This window comes from Antedon bifida, chromosome 4 (assembly GCF_963402885.1).
Source record: "Antedon bifida chromosome 4, ecAntBifi1.1, whole genome shotgun sequence".
Taxonomy (NCBI): Eukaryota; Metazoa; Echinodermata; class Crinoidea; order Comatulida; family Antedonidae; genus Antedon; species Antedon bifida.
In genome coordinates, this window is record NC_136229.1 from 6,814,592 (window position 1) to 6,830,825 (window position 16,234).

The 16,234-nt window shown below is 31.6% G+C and overlaps 3 protein-coding genes across 3 annotated transcripts in view; all 3 read left to right on the forward strand.

Moving 5' to 3' along the window:
* Positions 1-16,234, forward strand: part of LOC144839138 (uncharacterized) — a 46,345-nt gene that overhangs the window by 22,011 nt on the left and 8,100 nt on the right. The gene's annotated exons all lie outside the window — the stretch shown is intronic.
* On the forward strand, positions 7,043-7,657 carry LOC144840940 (delta and Notch-like epidermal growth factor-related receptor). The gene is made up of 3 exons (XM_078697037.1): positions 7,043-7,100; positions 7,206-7,334; positions 7,525-7,657. Exons 1-3 carry the CDS (start codon positions 7,043-7,045, stop codon positions 7,641-7,643), a joined length of 306 nt encoding a protein of 101 aa, XP_078553163.1. The 3' UTR covers positions 7,644-7,657.
* Positions 8,779-9,250, forward strand: LOC144840942 (EGF-like repeat and discoidin I-like domain-containing protein 3; the record flags this gene model as incomplete). Its single annotated transcript, XM_078697040.1, has 2 exons — positions 8,779-8,869; positions 9,050-9,250. Coding segments are annotated over 2 exons (207 nt in total), but the record flags the coding sequence as incomplete, so codon positions are not given.

The following is a 16,234-nucleotide window of genomic DNA, read 5'->3' on the forward strand; positions in this document are numbered from 1 at the left end:
TTATTGATATATTACCCTGTTGATAGATTATTTATTTTATTCAATTTTAAGGTGAAATAAGGAACCCATGTTTACCATCCCCTTGTAAACATTTAGGCAGGTGCACCACACGCCCTGGAGAGGAATCATCTTTAGAGGCTGTGTGTCATTGTACTGATTCTTACACAGGAGATTATTGTGATGAAGGTATGGTTTTTTTTTTCTATATTCATGTTTAATTACCACCGTCATAAAGGCCAATATACACAGACGAGCAGTAACAGTAAACGGTAAACGATAAGCAGAAACAATCTATATTATTTCTTATGAACATTTGGTTGACCAGAAAACCCGCTCAGGATAGATACTAATTTTACGACATAGAACAGGTTAGGCAGTTTTCCACTTATAGTTACTGTTGGTCTGTGTAATTTGGCCTTAAGTAAGATAACTTCTAAGCAATGGTACTTATGTTATGATGATTGGCATTGCTTCACTTTGTATCCAAGACGCATCATTAGGCCGACTGGTGGTGTGGCGGTCAATAACGATTACAAGTGAAATGCTGCCATTCATCATAACGTAAGTTTAGTTGCTTGGATTTAATTTACTTTAACCCTAACTTACTTTTGAATATTTATTTACCTGGATTACAGCATACTTACATACAGACAACATACTAGTCTCTGTCAGCCGAATGCTTTTTACGTCATTAAAACATATTTTTTTTTAATTTATGATTTTAACATAATAATGATACACATAGCATTGGTATTTATCGGTTATGTATGTGTGAATAATTGTACACATACTTTAGTAAGGATCTAGAGACGACAAAACATTGTTGAATTGTGTAGTAGTCGGGACATAATTTGTTAGGTAATATCTGGATTGGATTATAATACAGTAGTATCTGATTATCTAGACTTGCTTCTTTATTATACATATGAAACGCCATGTGTGCCAAAATATTTATCTTTTCATCAATATTAAGTTGAAGTGCCATCTAAAATCTAGACTACTGACTATCTAAATATTATTATTGCTTACTTTTTAGTTGTGGATCCTTGTAATTCACATCCATGTCTGAATGCTGGAGAATGTGTTAGGTTTGATTTTGAAACTTATAGATGTAATTGTGCTGACGAGTATTTGGGAGACAATTGTAAGTAATTAGATCGTTTAATAATAACAATTTTGTTCTCTATCAACAAACTTTGTTTAGATCATGACTTTCTGTTACACAGTATACATTTTGGTTTATTTTTTTACTTCAGGTGAATTAGATAACCCATGTTCACCATCTCCTTGTAAAAATGGAGCTTCTTGCAACACATTCCCTGGACAACTATCACGATTAGAGGCTGTATGTATATGTACAGAAGGCTATAAGGGAGAATATTGTGATGAAGGTATGTTTTGGTTTTGTTAAAACAATAGTGTAGCTGAAGTTCTGTATTATTTTTAGACAAACATTGTGAGTTTAGATATTCAATTTTATAATTCATATTCCCATGTCAGATCTTCACCAAATAGATATTTTTCAATCTGTAATTTGTAATTGTTTATAACATGATAAATTGTTCCTTTTAGTTGTTGATCCTTGTAAATCACAACCGTGTCTGAATGGTGGAGAATGTAATATGATTGATTTCTCAACTTATTCCTGTAGTTGTACTGAAGAGTATTTGGGAAGCAATTGTAAGTAATTTTTTTAACAATTTTGTACTCTTATCAATAAACAACATTTTTTAGTTCATGACTTTCTGTTAAATACTATACATTTTATTTAATATTTTGGTTATCTTAGGTGAAATAAGGGACCCATGTAAACCAACTCCTTGTAAAAATGGAGCTGCCTGTACCACACGTCCTGGACAACTACCACCCTTGGAGGCTGTATGTGAATGTACAAAAGAATATGAGGGAGAATATTGTGATGAAGGTATGTTTTTACTTAAATTGTTGAAATTAACATCTTACAAATGTTTTATTCTCTTTTGAATTTATTTTGGTTTATGATTTTATTTCTTAAAGTTGTGGATCCTTGTAAATCACAACCGTGTCTGAATGGTGGAGAATGTAATATGATTGATTTCTCAACTTATACATGTAGTTGTACTGAAGAGTATTTGGGAAAGGATTGTAAGTAATTTTTGAAATTTTATTATTTTTTTCTTTATCAACATTGGGAATTGATGTGTTTTTTTACGGTATGTACCTACAGTTATACAGTATAATATACATTTTATTTTTCTCTCCTTTATTACAGGTAAACTAAGGAACCCATGTTCATCATCTCCTTGTAAAAATGGAGCTGCCTGCACCGCAGTATCTGGAAAAACCTTAGAGTTTGTATGTGAATGTACTGAAGACTATGAGGGAGAATATTGTGATGAAGGTATGTTTTGGTTTTGTTGAAGTAATAGTAACTTTAGTCACCTTCTTACAAGTTATGTACTGTATTTTTATAAGACAAACATTGTGAGTTTAGATACTCAATTTCTAGTTCAGTGTCAGGTCTTTACCAATAGCCCTAGATATATTTGCATCTCTAATGTGGAATTCTTCAGAATATTGTATGACATCTGATAGATTGTTGCAGGCATGTTTTTCTAAGTGCAATACTCCTGAACAGCGCCTTCTTATTGATGATATCAAATTTTGTGATGAAGCTTTAATTCTAGGAATCAGTGTCCAAAATGATTTAAATAGCCATATTATTAATATAGGCCTTTAGGGAAAATAGAACCATTTTTAAAAATCTTAAAAAGATGGGCTATCCATTGAAGAACTTTGTGCCATTTATACTGGATACATTAGACCGGTTATAGAGTATACCGATGTTATTTGGCATCCGGTCTTACCAAGTCGCTTAGTGCTAAACTAGAATCTATCCAGAAGAGAGTTTGTCGTATTATTATGGCACAAGATTTCAATGATCATGCCAGAGCTATTTGCAAACTCGATTCGCTCGCTAAAAGGAGAGCAGAATATTGTCTTTTATTTGCCAAAAATCTTGCCTTTACAAATCATTCTGCTGATTTAATTCTTCCCACTAGACTCCAATTACACAGTAGAAAATGACATAATGCTGACAAACTCTCAACCCAAAAGTAAAACTAGTAGATTTTTCAATGCCCTATTCCGTTTTATACTCAGTTACTCAATAATCCCCCTTAAATCTTTTTCCCTTCTGGCTGTCTGCTCTCCTTTCAACGATTTTTGTTTTGTTTTTTCTGCAATATCAAATTTTAGAGTTTTTTGTAATTGTTTTAAGATTTTTATACTTGTATATTTCAAAAATTACTTACAATTTGGCCTCTAGCCATGATATGCAATTTATTTCATGTGGATTATTATAATAAAGTGAATATATATTGTTCTATTTAGTTGTTGATCCTTGTAAATCACAACCGTGTCTGAATGGTGGAGAATGTAATATGATTGATTTCTCAACTTATACATGTAGTTGTACTGAAGAGTATTTGGGAAAGGATTGTAAGTAATTGTATCTTTAAATGTTCAGCAACAATTAGAATATAAGATGTTTTAAGTTATACATTTCACTTACATAATATATTATATATTTTCTTTCCTTTATTTCAGGTGAAATAAGGAACCCATGTTCATCATCTCCTTGTAAAAATGGAGCTGCCTGCACCACAGTATCTGGACAAACCTTAGAGTTTGTATGTGAATGTACTAAAGACTATGAGGGAGAATATTGTGATGAAGGTATAGTTTTTTGGGAGTTTGTACAGGTTACCTAACTACAGTCATTCTTCAATATTTTCAGTCTAGTTTTTTTTGTTTTTTTCAAATTGTTTCATCGTTACTTAACTATATTTATAATATTATATACTGTACACAAAATTATTTATGTACTTTTATTATAATATTCTTTTTTTCGTTTTGATATAGTTGTTGATCCTTGTAAATCACAACCATGTCAGAATGGTGGAGAATGTAATATGATTGATTTCTCAACGTATACATGTAGTTGTACTGAAGAGTATTTGGGAAGCGATTGTAAGTAATTAATATGGTTTTATATTTTGTTCTTTATCAACATTGAGATTAAAAGTTGTTTTAAGACAAGTTGTTTTAGTTACGTTGTATACAGTTATATAATATACATTTTATTTCAGGTGAATTAAGAAACCCATGTTCATCATCTCCTTGTAAAAATGGAGCTGTCTGCACCGCAGTATCTGGAAAAACCTTAGAGTTTGTATGTGAATGTACTGAAGACTATGAGGGAGAATATTGTGATGAAGGTATGTTTGACTTGAAGTCATAATAACTATACTGTATTTCTGAAAAATATTTTGAGTTTAGATACTAAATTTCCAAATCAAATTCCATGTCAGATCTTGAGCTTCACACCAAATAGCCCTAGATATTTTTCAATCTCTTATGTGGAATTCTTCAGAATATTGTGTGATATCTGATAAATTGTTCTATTTAGTTGTTGATCCTTGTAAATCACAACCGTGTCTGAATGGTGGAAAATGTAATATGATTGATTTCTCAACTTATACATGTAGTTGTACTGAAGAGTATTTGGGAAAGGATTGTAAGTAAATTAATTTTATTTTTAAATGTTAAACAATTAGAATATAAGATGTTTTAGGTTATACATTTCACTTACATAATATATTATATATTTTCTCTCCTTTATTTCAGGTGAAATAAGGAACCCATGTTCATCATCTCCTTGTAAAAATGGAGCTGTCTGCACCGCAGTATCTGGACAAACCTTAGAGTTTGTATGTGAATGTACTGAAGACTATGAGGGAGAATATTGTGATGAAGGTATAGTTTTTTTGGGGGTTTTGTACATGTTACCTAACTACAGTCATACTTCAATATTTTCAGTCTAGTTTTTTTTGTTTTTTTCAAATTGTTTCATCGTTACTTAACTATATTTATAATATTATATACTGTACACAAAATTATTTATGTACTTTTTATTATGATTTTATTTTTTTCTTTTTGATATAGTTGTTGATCCTTGTAAATCACAACCATGTCTGAATGGTGGAGAATGTAATATGATTGATTTCTCAACGTATACATGTAGTTGTACTGAAGAGTATTTGGGAAAGGATTGTAAGTAATTAATATGGTTTTATATTACATAGCCTATGTAAATACGTGAACGTGATTGGTTGAAACTGCATCACATGACTACCGCTGCGAGGATCGTAAATCGTATATATCCTCGAGAACGGTGATATTGACTGAGTAATTTTCGCGTAATTATCGTGTCCATGTCATTAATCATATAAATTCTTGAGTTCGATGATATTGACTGTGTAATTTTCGTGTGGCAACAGTCGCGTTAAATAAAAGTCATCTACTGGATCTTGAACTCGCGCCGCGATGAAATCACTCCATCATCACAAGACAACGCTTCATGCGCTGCGCCACGGAACTTGCTTGAAGAAATTAATCAACTAAACTATTTAAACTATGCATATATAACGCCCTCATTTGTTATTAGTCCTCCCTAGATGTGATGAAAGACCATTTGTGATTGGTTAATACTCACAGTAGTAACCGGTACGCGCACGACGCACTGAACATCCGGTGATTCAGCTCGAAGAAAGAAGACGAATTATTATTTATTCGGCCTATGTTAATATTATTATTAATAATGTAGGTTTATTGATGGAAATTCTTCTGTTATTATTTAAACGACCTAGGCTAGTGAATATTTTATTGCCAAGGAATCATTTAGTAATTATTTATCTGTATATTATTCTTCGCAAGGTAAGGTGTCTTAAGGCAGCTTGTTTACATACAATACAAAAAGGAGGCCTAGCCTAGCCTAGCTTCACCCGACCCAGCAGACATATTCTTGGCTATGTAATATAACAGATATCGCCTTTTATATCGGTAAAATATAAGATTTAACATCCCCTCGGGATGATATTATGTTCTCGGGGAATTATATATCCCGCAGCTGCCGCTTCGAGATATATATATTCCCTCGAACATAATATCATTCCCTCGGGGATGTCAAATCTTATATTTCACCTCTAAGCAGGCAATATCTGTATAATATTTTGTTCTTTATCAACATTGAGAATAAAAGTTGTTTTAAGACAAGTTGTTTTAGTTACTTTATATACAGTTATATAATATACATTTTATTACAGGTAAACTAAGGAACCCATGTTCATCATCTCCTTGTAAAAATGGAGCTGCCTGCACCACAGTATCTGGACAAACCTTAGAGTTTGTATGTGAATGTACTGAAGACTATGAGGGAGAATATTGTGATGAAGGTATGTTTGACTTGAAGTCATAATAACTATACTGTATTTCTGAAAAATATTGTGAGTTTAGATACTAAATTTCCAAATCAAATTCCATATCGATCTTAAGCTTCACACCAAATAGCCCTAGATATTTTTCAATCTCTTATGTGGAATTCTTCAGAATATTGTGTGATATCTGATAAATTGTTCTATTTAGTTGTTGATCCTTGTAAATCACAACCGTGTCTGAATGGTGGAGAATGTAATATGATTGATTTCTCAACTTATTCCTGTAGTTGTACTGAAGAGTATTTGGGAAAGGATTGTAAGTAATTTTATTTTTAAATGTTAAACAATTAGAATATAAGATGTTTTAGGTTATATATTTCACTTACATAAAATATATATTTTCTCTCCTTTATTTCAGGTGAAATAAGGAACCCATGTTCATCATCTCCTTGTAAAAATGGAGCTGCCTGCACCACAGTATCTGGACAAACCTTAGAGTTTGTATGTGAATGTACTGAAGACTATGAGGGAGAATATTGTGATGAAGGTATAGTTTTTTTGGGGGTTTTGTACATGTTACCTAACTACAGGCATTCTTCAATATTTTCAGTCTAGGTTTTTTCGTTTTTTCAAATTGTTTCATTGTTACTTAACTATATTTATAATATTATATACTGTACACAAAATTATTTATGTACTTTTTATTATGATTTTCTTTTTTTCGTTTTGATATAGTTGTGGATCCTTGTAAATCACAACCATGTCAGAATGGTGGAGAATGTAATATGATTGATTTCTCAACTTATTCCTGTAGTTGTACTGAAGAGTATTTAGGAAATGATTGTAAGTAATTTTATTTTTAAATGTTAAACAATTAGAATATAAGATGCTTTAGGTTATATATTTCACTTACATAATATATTATATATTTTCTCTCCTTTATTTCAGGTGAAATAAGGAACCCATGTTCATCATCTCCTTGTAAAAATGGAGCTGCCTGCACCACAGTATCTGGACAAACCTTAAAGTTTGTATGTGAATGTACTGAAGACTATGAGGGAGAATATTGTGATGAAGGTATGGTTTTTTTGGGGTTTTGTACATGTTACCTAACTACAGTCATTCTTCAATATTTTTAGTCTGGGTTTTTTCGTTTTTTTTTCAAATTGTTTCATCGTTACTTAACTATATTTATAATATTATATACTGTACACAAAATTATTTATGTACTTTTTATTATGATTTTCTTTTTTTCGTTTTGATATAGTTGTGGATCCTTGTAAATCACAACCATGTCTGAATGGCGGAAAATGTAATATGATTGATTCAACAACTTATACATGTATTTGTACCAAAGAGTATGATTTGAGAGATGATTGTAAGTAATTTTATTTTCAAATATTCTTCTTCTTCAACAATTTGATTAAAACATGTTAGGTCATAAATTTCAATTACATAATATTATTTTTACTCTCCTTTATTTCAGGTGGAATAAGAAACCCATGTATACCAACTCCTTGTAAAAATGGTGCTACCTGCTCCACACGTCCTGGAGAACTAACACCATTAGAGGCTGTATGTATATGTATGGAAGGATTTGAGGGAGAATATTGTGATGAAGGTATGTTTTGGTTTTGTTAAAGTAATATTAACTTTTTCCAAGTTATGTAATGTATTTTTAGTAGACAAACATTGTGATTTTGTACACTCAATTTCTAGTTCAGTGTCAGATCTTCACCATATAGCCCTATATATGTTTGCATCTCTAATGTGGAATTCTTCAGAATAGTGTGTGACATCTGTTAAATTGATCATTTTAGTTGTGCATCCTTGTGAATCACAACCGTGTCTGAATGGTGGAGTATGTGCTATGATTGATTCAACAACTTATACATGTGGTTGTCCTGAAGAGTATAATTTAAGAGATGATTGTAAGTAATTTCATTTTCAAATATTCTTCTTCTTCAACAATTAGATTAAAACATGTTTTAGGTCATAAATTTCAATTACATAATATTATTTTTACTCTCCTTTATTTCAGGTGGAATAAGGAACCCATGTATACCAACTCCTTGTAAAAATGGTGCTACCTGCTCCACACGTCCTGGAGAACTAACACCATTAGAGGCTGTATGTATATGTGCAAAAGAATATGAGGGAGAATATTGTGATGAAGGTATGTTTTTACTTAAATTATTGAAGTTAACATATTCTTACAAGTATTGTATTCTCTTTTGAATTTATTTCGGTTTTATGATTTTATTTCTATTTAGTTGTGGATCCTTGTAAATCACATCCGTGTCTGAATGGTGGAGAATGTAATATGATTGATTTCTCAACTTATACATGTAGTTGTACTGAAGAGTATTTGGGAAAGGATTGTAAGTAATTTTATTTTTAAATGTTAAACAATTAGAATACAAGATGTTTTAGGTTATACATTTCACTTACATAAAATATATATTTTCTCTCTTTTATTTCAGGTGAAATAAGGAGCCCATGTTCATCATCTCCTTGTAAAAATGGAGCTGTCTGCACCACAGTATCTGGACAAACCTTAGAGTTTGTATGTGAATGTACTGAAGACTACGAGGGAGAATATTGTGATGAAGGTATGGTTTTTTTGGGGTTTTGTACATGTTACCTAACTACAGTCTTCCTTAAATATTTTCAGTCTGGGTTTTTTCTTTTTTTTCCCAACACAAATTGTTTCATCGTTACTTAACTATATTTATAATATTATATACTGTACACAAAATTGTATTGGATTTTCTTTTTTCGTTTTGATATAGTTGTGGATCCTTGTAAATCACAACCGTGTCTGAATGGTGGAGAATGTGTTATGCTTGATTTCTCAACTTATACATGTAGTTGTACCGAAGAGTATTTAGGAAGTGATTGTAAGTAATTAATATGGTTTTATATTTTGTTCTTTATCAACATTGAGATTAAAAGTTGTTTTAAGACAAGTTGTTTTAGTTACGTTATATACGTATATATAATATATAAATCCAAAGGCAAATTACTGAAAAAAATGACAATGCTGTGGGTATCAGTGGCTGGATCTCAATGGAGATACAAAAAAAAAAAAGCGAAAAGCTAAATCAAAACGATAAAGTAAACAGCCAGAAAAGTTAGCAGAGCTTTCGGGCAACACTAGCCCTTCATCAGTGCAAGTGATAATAATAATAATATACATTTTATTTCAGGTGAATTAAGAAACCCATGTTCATCATCTCCTTGTAAAAATGGAGCTGTCTGCACCACAGTATCTGGACAAACCTTAGAGTTTGTATGTGAATGTACTGAAGACTATGAGGGAGAATATTGTGATGAAGGTATGCTTTTGCATAAATTGTTGAAGTTAACATATTCTTAGAAGTATTGTATTCTCTTTTGAATTTATATCGGTTTTTATGATTGTCTTTCTTAAAGTTGTTGATCCTTGTAAATCACAACCGTGTCTGAATGGTGGAGAATGTAATATGATTGATTTCTCAAGTTATACATGTAGTTGTACTGAAGAGTATTTGGGAAGTAATTGTAAGTAATTTTTATAATTTTATTTTTTTGTTCTTTATCAACATTGGGAATAAAAGATGCTGTGTTGTTTTATGTTATGGAAAACCAACAACAAACCAATGTTTTAGTACAAGTCCTATGTTTTACTGTAGGAATTCCAGCGTTCGGGATCTACAAATATCTCAATAAAAAATGAAAAATCTATGATTGGAAAATTGTTTCGCGAATCCAGATAAAAATCCTGAGTTTTCATGAACAAAACAGGATATTTGATCGGAATCTCATTGTTTCGGTTGAAAATCCCTGTACGGTATATGTCAGAAGGATTCAAAAACAAACTCAGTACGTCGGTCCGAATCCTGACATTTCCGACCAAGATTCCCGATACAGGATGGGTAATCAGGATTCCCAAACGATCAGGACGTCGATCGAGATCCAGACCAAAATTCCCTATTTGTTTGTGAATCCCGAAGAAAATCCTGATACGGTAATGAGTAATCAGGATTCCCGCGGGATCCCGGATGTTTTTTATATAGGGCAGTTATATATAACATACATTATATTTTCTCTCTTTTATTTCAGGTGAACTAAGGAACCCGTGCTCATCATCTCCTTGTCTGAATGGTGGAGAATGTAATATGATTGATTTCTCAACTTATACATGTAGTTGTACTGAAGAGTATTTGGGAAGCAATTGTAAGTATTTTTATTTTAAATTTTCTTGAAATAAAAGATGTTAGAACATTTTTTTCAGTTTAGAGTACATTCATTTTTAAAACTTTATTTCAGGTAAAATAAGAAACCCATGTTCACCATCTCCTTGTAAAAATGGAGCTGCCTGCACCATACGTTCTGAACAATCACTCTATGAGGCTGTATGTGAATGTACTGAAGATTATGAGGGAGAATATTGTGATGAAGGTATATATTGGTTTTGTTAAAGTAATAATAATAACTATATTTTAGACAAATATTATGAGTTTTTATATTAAATTTCAAATTCAAATTCCCATGTCAGAGCTGCATCAATAGCCCTAGATGTGTTTGCTTCTCTGATGTTTAATTCTTTAGAATATTGTATGACATTATGATAAATTGTTCTATTTAGCTGTTGATCCTTGTAAATCACAACCGTGTCTGAATGGTGGAGAATGTAATATGATTGATTTGACAACTTATTCCTGTAGTTGTACTGAAGAGTATTTGGGAAGCGATTGTAAGTAATTTTATTTTAAATTTTCTTGAAATAAAAGATGTTAGAACATTTTTTTTTCAGTTTAGAGTACATTCATTTTTAAACTTTATTTCAGGTGAAATAAGAAACCCATGTTCACCATCTCCTTGTAAAAATGGAGCTGCCTGCACCATACTCCGTAGACAACAATCACTCTATGAGGCTGTATGTGAATGTACTGACGACTATGAGGGAGAATATTGTGATGAAGGTATGTAGTGGTTTTGTTGAAGTAATAGTAACTATAGTCACTTCTTTACAAGTTCTGTATTGTATTTTTAAACATTGTGTGTTAAAATATGCACTTTCAAATTCAGATGTCCCTGTCAAATCTTCGCCATATAGCCCTAGATATTTTTTAATCTCTAATGTGGAATTCTTCAGAATAGTGTGTGACATCTGATAAATTGTTCTATTTAGTCGTTGATCCTTGTAAATCACAACCGTGTCTGAATGGTGGAGAATGTAATATGATTGATTTCTCAACTTATACATGTAGTTGTACTGAAGAGTATTTGGGAAGCGATTGTAAGTAAATGTATTTTCTTCATCAACATTTAGTTGTTTTTGAAATATTATTATTATTATTATTATTATATTGTTAATGTTTTCTACTGAACTACTTTGGGAATAAATGCTTTAGCACTGAAAGTGTCATTAAGTATAAAGCTAGATTAAATAAATCAATTTGGAATAAAAGATGTTTTAAAACATTTTTTTTCAGTTTAGAGTACATTCATTTTTGTATTTTATCTCAGGTGAAATAAGGAACCCATGTTCACCATCTCCTTGTAAAAATGGAGCTGCCTGCACCACACGTCTTGGAGAACAATCACGTTATGAGTTTGTATGTGAATGTACTGAAGACTATGAGGGAGAACATTGTGAAATAGGTATGTTTTGGTTTACATTATTTTAGTATTTACATCCTTTTATAACATTCTCTTGTATTTAGAAAAACACTTATAATTATTGTGCTTTTTCTTCTAAGTTGTTGATCCTTGTAAATCACAACCATGTCTGAATGGTGGCGACTGTGATATGATTGATTCAGCAACGTACAATTGTATCTGTACTGAAGAGTATTTGGGTGACAGTTGTAAGTACCTGTTCTTTATCAACAATTCTGTACTCTCATGTCATCCAACATGAAGTGAACCCATAGACATTCCTCTATTGTCAGACAAATCTAAAAAAATTTTTCTTCTAATTGTTTATAGTCTTCGCATATTTTAAATCTAAGAGCCATTCCTTTAAAATCCCCAAAAGCTACGGTTCTGGGTACCGTGTTTTTTAAATATATATATGTTTTATGAATTATTGAATTGTATTGTAAAGAAAGTAGTAAAGTATTTTTTTTTTTTATTTTTTGTAGGCGAGTTAGTGAACCCATGCATGCCCTCCCCTTGTGTTAATGCTCTGTTCTGTGACATACTTAATGCTAGCCCACCAGGCCAACAAACTCCATTTGAATTTGAATGCACTTGCATAGAAGGATACACTGGAAACCTTTGTGATCAAGGTATGTTTTGTACATCAATTTGAATGTTTTGTATACTATTTGTGTTTTATTTGAACATTTGTGTAAAGCTCTGTCTACACTATCAAACTTTATGTGGACACGATGACATCATATCACTACCATATTTGAGCACATCTCACTTTTTTCAAATGAGAGTGCAGACAGAGCTTACGTTTCATAAATTATTTTTTTAATGCAATTTATTGGTTCAAATGTTCCCATATTCAGTAGATTTTCAATTAAGGGGACACCTTCAGGACACAATTATAATAGAGGTGTCCTCTGAATAGAGGAATTGGCTGTAGTGTTAAAACATATATATAATATATTGTCCCTCGTTTGTCCAGGAAAGTATCCCCTTAATAGTGGTGTTCCAAAGGAGAAGTTATGCTGCAGGTGACAAGACAGATTTATTGTGACTTAAACTGAATCAAATATTATTTTATATATAAATATTTTTATTTGATAATGAAATTTATAATGAAATTTAAGTGTCCTTATTATCATTAAAGCTCTGTCTACACTATCACACTTTATGTGATGTGCCCATATATGGACACGATGACATCATATCACTATCATATTTGGGCACATCACACTTATTTTGTCAAAATAGTTTGATCGTGTAGACAGAGCTTTAGTTTAGTTGGTAATTGAGAATTGTAGTAATGTTCCATTTGTTATTTTATGTAGTTGTAGATCCTTGTGAATCAAAACCCTGTCAAAATAACGGTCAGTGTGACATGATTGATTCATCAACTTATATGTGTCACTGTACTGAAGAGTATAAAGGTGACAATTGTAAGTATATTTTGATATGTTCAGTACATGATCTTACAATTTGACTAAAAGGGTGCAAGTAAAAAAGAGGGTTGGGTGATTTGTATTTTTTCCAGATTCATAAAATAGAGTTTTTGCTCATTTTGGCTCTGATGATTCACCTGATCAATGCACCGAGGTACCAAGTTGTAGCTTTAATTGTGGTTATAACTTGACTAACTATCCCATGGTCATGGGGTCAAATCCTGTCAGATTTCAGGATTTTTATTATGGAGAAAACAACTCCACTCCCAAAGACTTGTTTAAGTATTATGTTTTCTGTGAACATGATGACCACCTTTAAGAAAGACAATGCATGAAATCGCTTATGGCTACTCAAGTTGGATATACTGTAAAGCCCACAATCTTTGCCGCCCTCATTTTCGCAATTTTACATTTCCAACTATTTCGTTTATTTCACGATTTTATTTTATTAGCTAATGTATTTTGCCTCCGTGATCATTGCCTTACAAAGGATCTTGTATATATATTTATACAATTTAATATCTATCCTAGTTTTTTTCCCTACTTTTAAAATTAATATTTTTTTAAAATTAGGTGAATTAAGGAATCCGTGTGTTCCATCTCCTTGTGAGAATAAAGCAACTTGTACCACAATGCATTCTGGTCCTGGATCCTCCTCGTTGGAGGTTGTATGTCATTGTATTGAAGGATTCACTGGAGAATATTGTGATGAGGGTATGTAACTATTTTAAACAATATTGTAAGCATGATGTACATATTTTGGCTCATGTGTCAGGACTTTTGTTCATATTCAGTATGGTATTACATACTCCAGATAATTTTTCTGTTATTTCCACAATGATAATTTCACTATGATTAAACTTTGAATGTGGATAATTAATAAGTAAGTAATCAGTTTTTTAAAATTTTAGTTGTTGATCCTTGTAAATCACAACCGTGTCTAAATGGTGGAGAATGTAATATGATTGATTTCTCAACTTATTCCTGTAGTTGTACTGAAGAGTATTTAGGAAATGATTGTAAGTAACTTATTTTTATTTTTTAACAATTGGACTAAAAGATCTGTTTTTGAATATATAGTATACATTTTCTTCATTTTTCATTTCTTTTATTTCAGGTGAAATAAAGAACCCATGTTCACCATCTCCTTGTAAAAATGGAGCTGCCTGCACCACGCGTCCTGGAGAACAATCATTCTTAGAGGCTGTATGTGAATGTACAGAAGAATATACTGGAGAATATTGTGAAATAGGTATGTTTTTGCATATTAATATTTTTAATTATGTCCTTACATTAAGTACTGTATTACTTTAAAAAAAAATTAGATACTCTTTTTTTCTAATTCAGATGTCAGCTCTTTACCAATATTAATTCTAGTTGCTTTTTCTAATGCAGAATTCTTCAGATTATTGTATGACATCTGATAAATTGTTCTTTTTAGTTGTTGATCCTTGTAAATCACAACCGTGTCTGAATGGTGGAGAATGTAATATGATTGATTTCTCAACTTATACATGTAGTTGTACTGAAGAGTATTTGGGAAGCGATTGTAAGTATGCTTATTTTATTTTTATTTTTTTAAAATTTTATTTGACACGATGATGTCATATGACTACCAAATTTGGGCGTATCACTACCATATTTGGGCACATCACACTTTTTTTGTACTACTGTAGTTTGATGGGGACAGAGCTTTATACAATTTCTTAAATACTGTATGTAACCATCTATTTATTAAACCTTCTGACATTCTTTATTAGCATCAATTGTATAGATGTGATTGTATTTTATTTCTTTTCCAATTTCTTACTTAAGGTGAATTAAGGAACCCATGTTCACCATCTCCATGTGAAAATGGAGCTGTCTGCACCACGCATGGGGAACTATCATTCTTAGAGGCTGTATGTGAATGTACAGAAGAATATACCGGGACGTTCTGTGAAGATGGTAAGTTACAGTTTCGAAGAAGGCTAAAATCCTTATGCATTGATATATAGACAAAGGGATGTACCCACTTGTAGTGGAGCTGTAGCTTGGTGGTTAACATACTTGCCTTCCAATCCCTAGGTCCAAGGTCCAATCCTGACCTAGTGCTAGGGTCCAATATCCTGACCTAGTGCCAGTGTTGTAACTCACGACTCTTTTAACTCCACTCCCTAAGTCTCAAATGAGACTTAATTTATAAGCACGATAAATTATAAAATAATCTATCCATCCTGTAATTGGCGAGTTACTCGCTGTTGGATGCGTATGAAATACAAAAAATTAAGTAACAATGTCAACTATTTTTAAACTAGCGAAATTATTCACAATGCCGACGATGATCACAATGTTTACACGTTTTCGGAGTCCCTAGTGAAACAAAATATTGAATAAGTTTAATATTACATTTTCTTTTTTAGTTGTTGATCCCTGTTCATCACAACCATGTCAAAATAATGGTCAATGTGACATGATTAATCTTTCAACGTACATGTGTCATTGTACTGAAGGTTATTTAGGTGAAAAATGTAAGTATCAATTATTTTATATAAGAGGTATAAATGCACTAATGGTTGCAGAAAGACAATGCGAAGAAAGAGTGAATTTACAGTGCATTAGCTGAATTTGGTATTTCTTTCTGGTGACTTCTTCCATCCTATGAAGTGGAGCTTTATGTCATTCTGCTGTATAGTTGTTATTATAATAATAATATATAAAGAATATTTGAAGTATAAGAGATTTGATTGCAATAATGAATTATAGTTTATATATATTTTATATTTTAACACACTTTATTGTATTCTTGCAATAATAGGGTTTTTACACATCATGTATCATTTGGAATTAGTTCTACCAAGCAGAAAAATGATATCTACTGGTGATATTATATTAAAACTTTTCATGATTAATAAA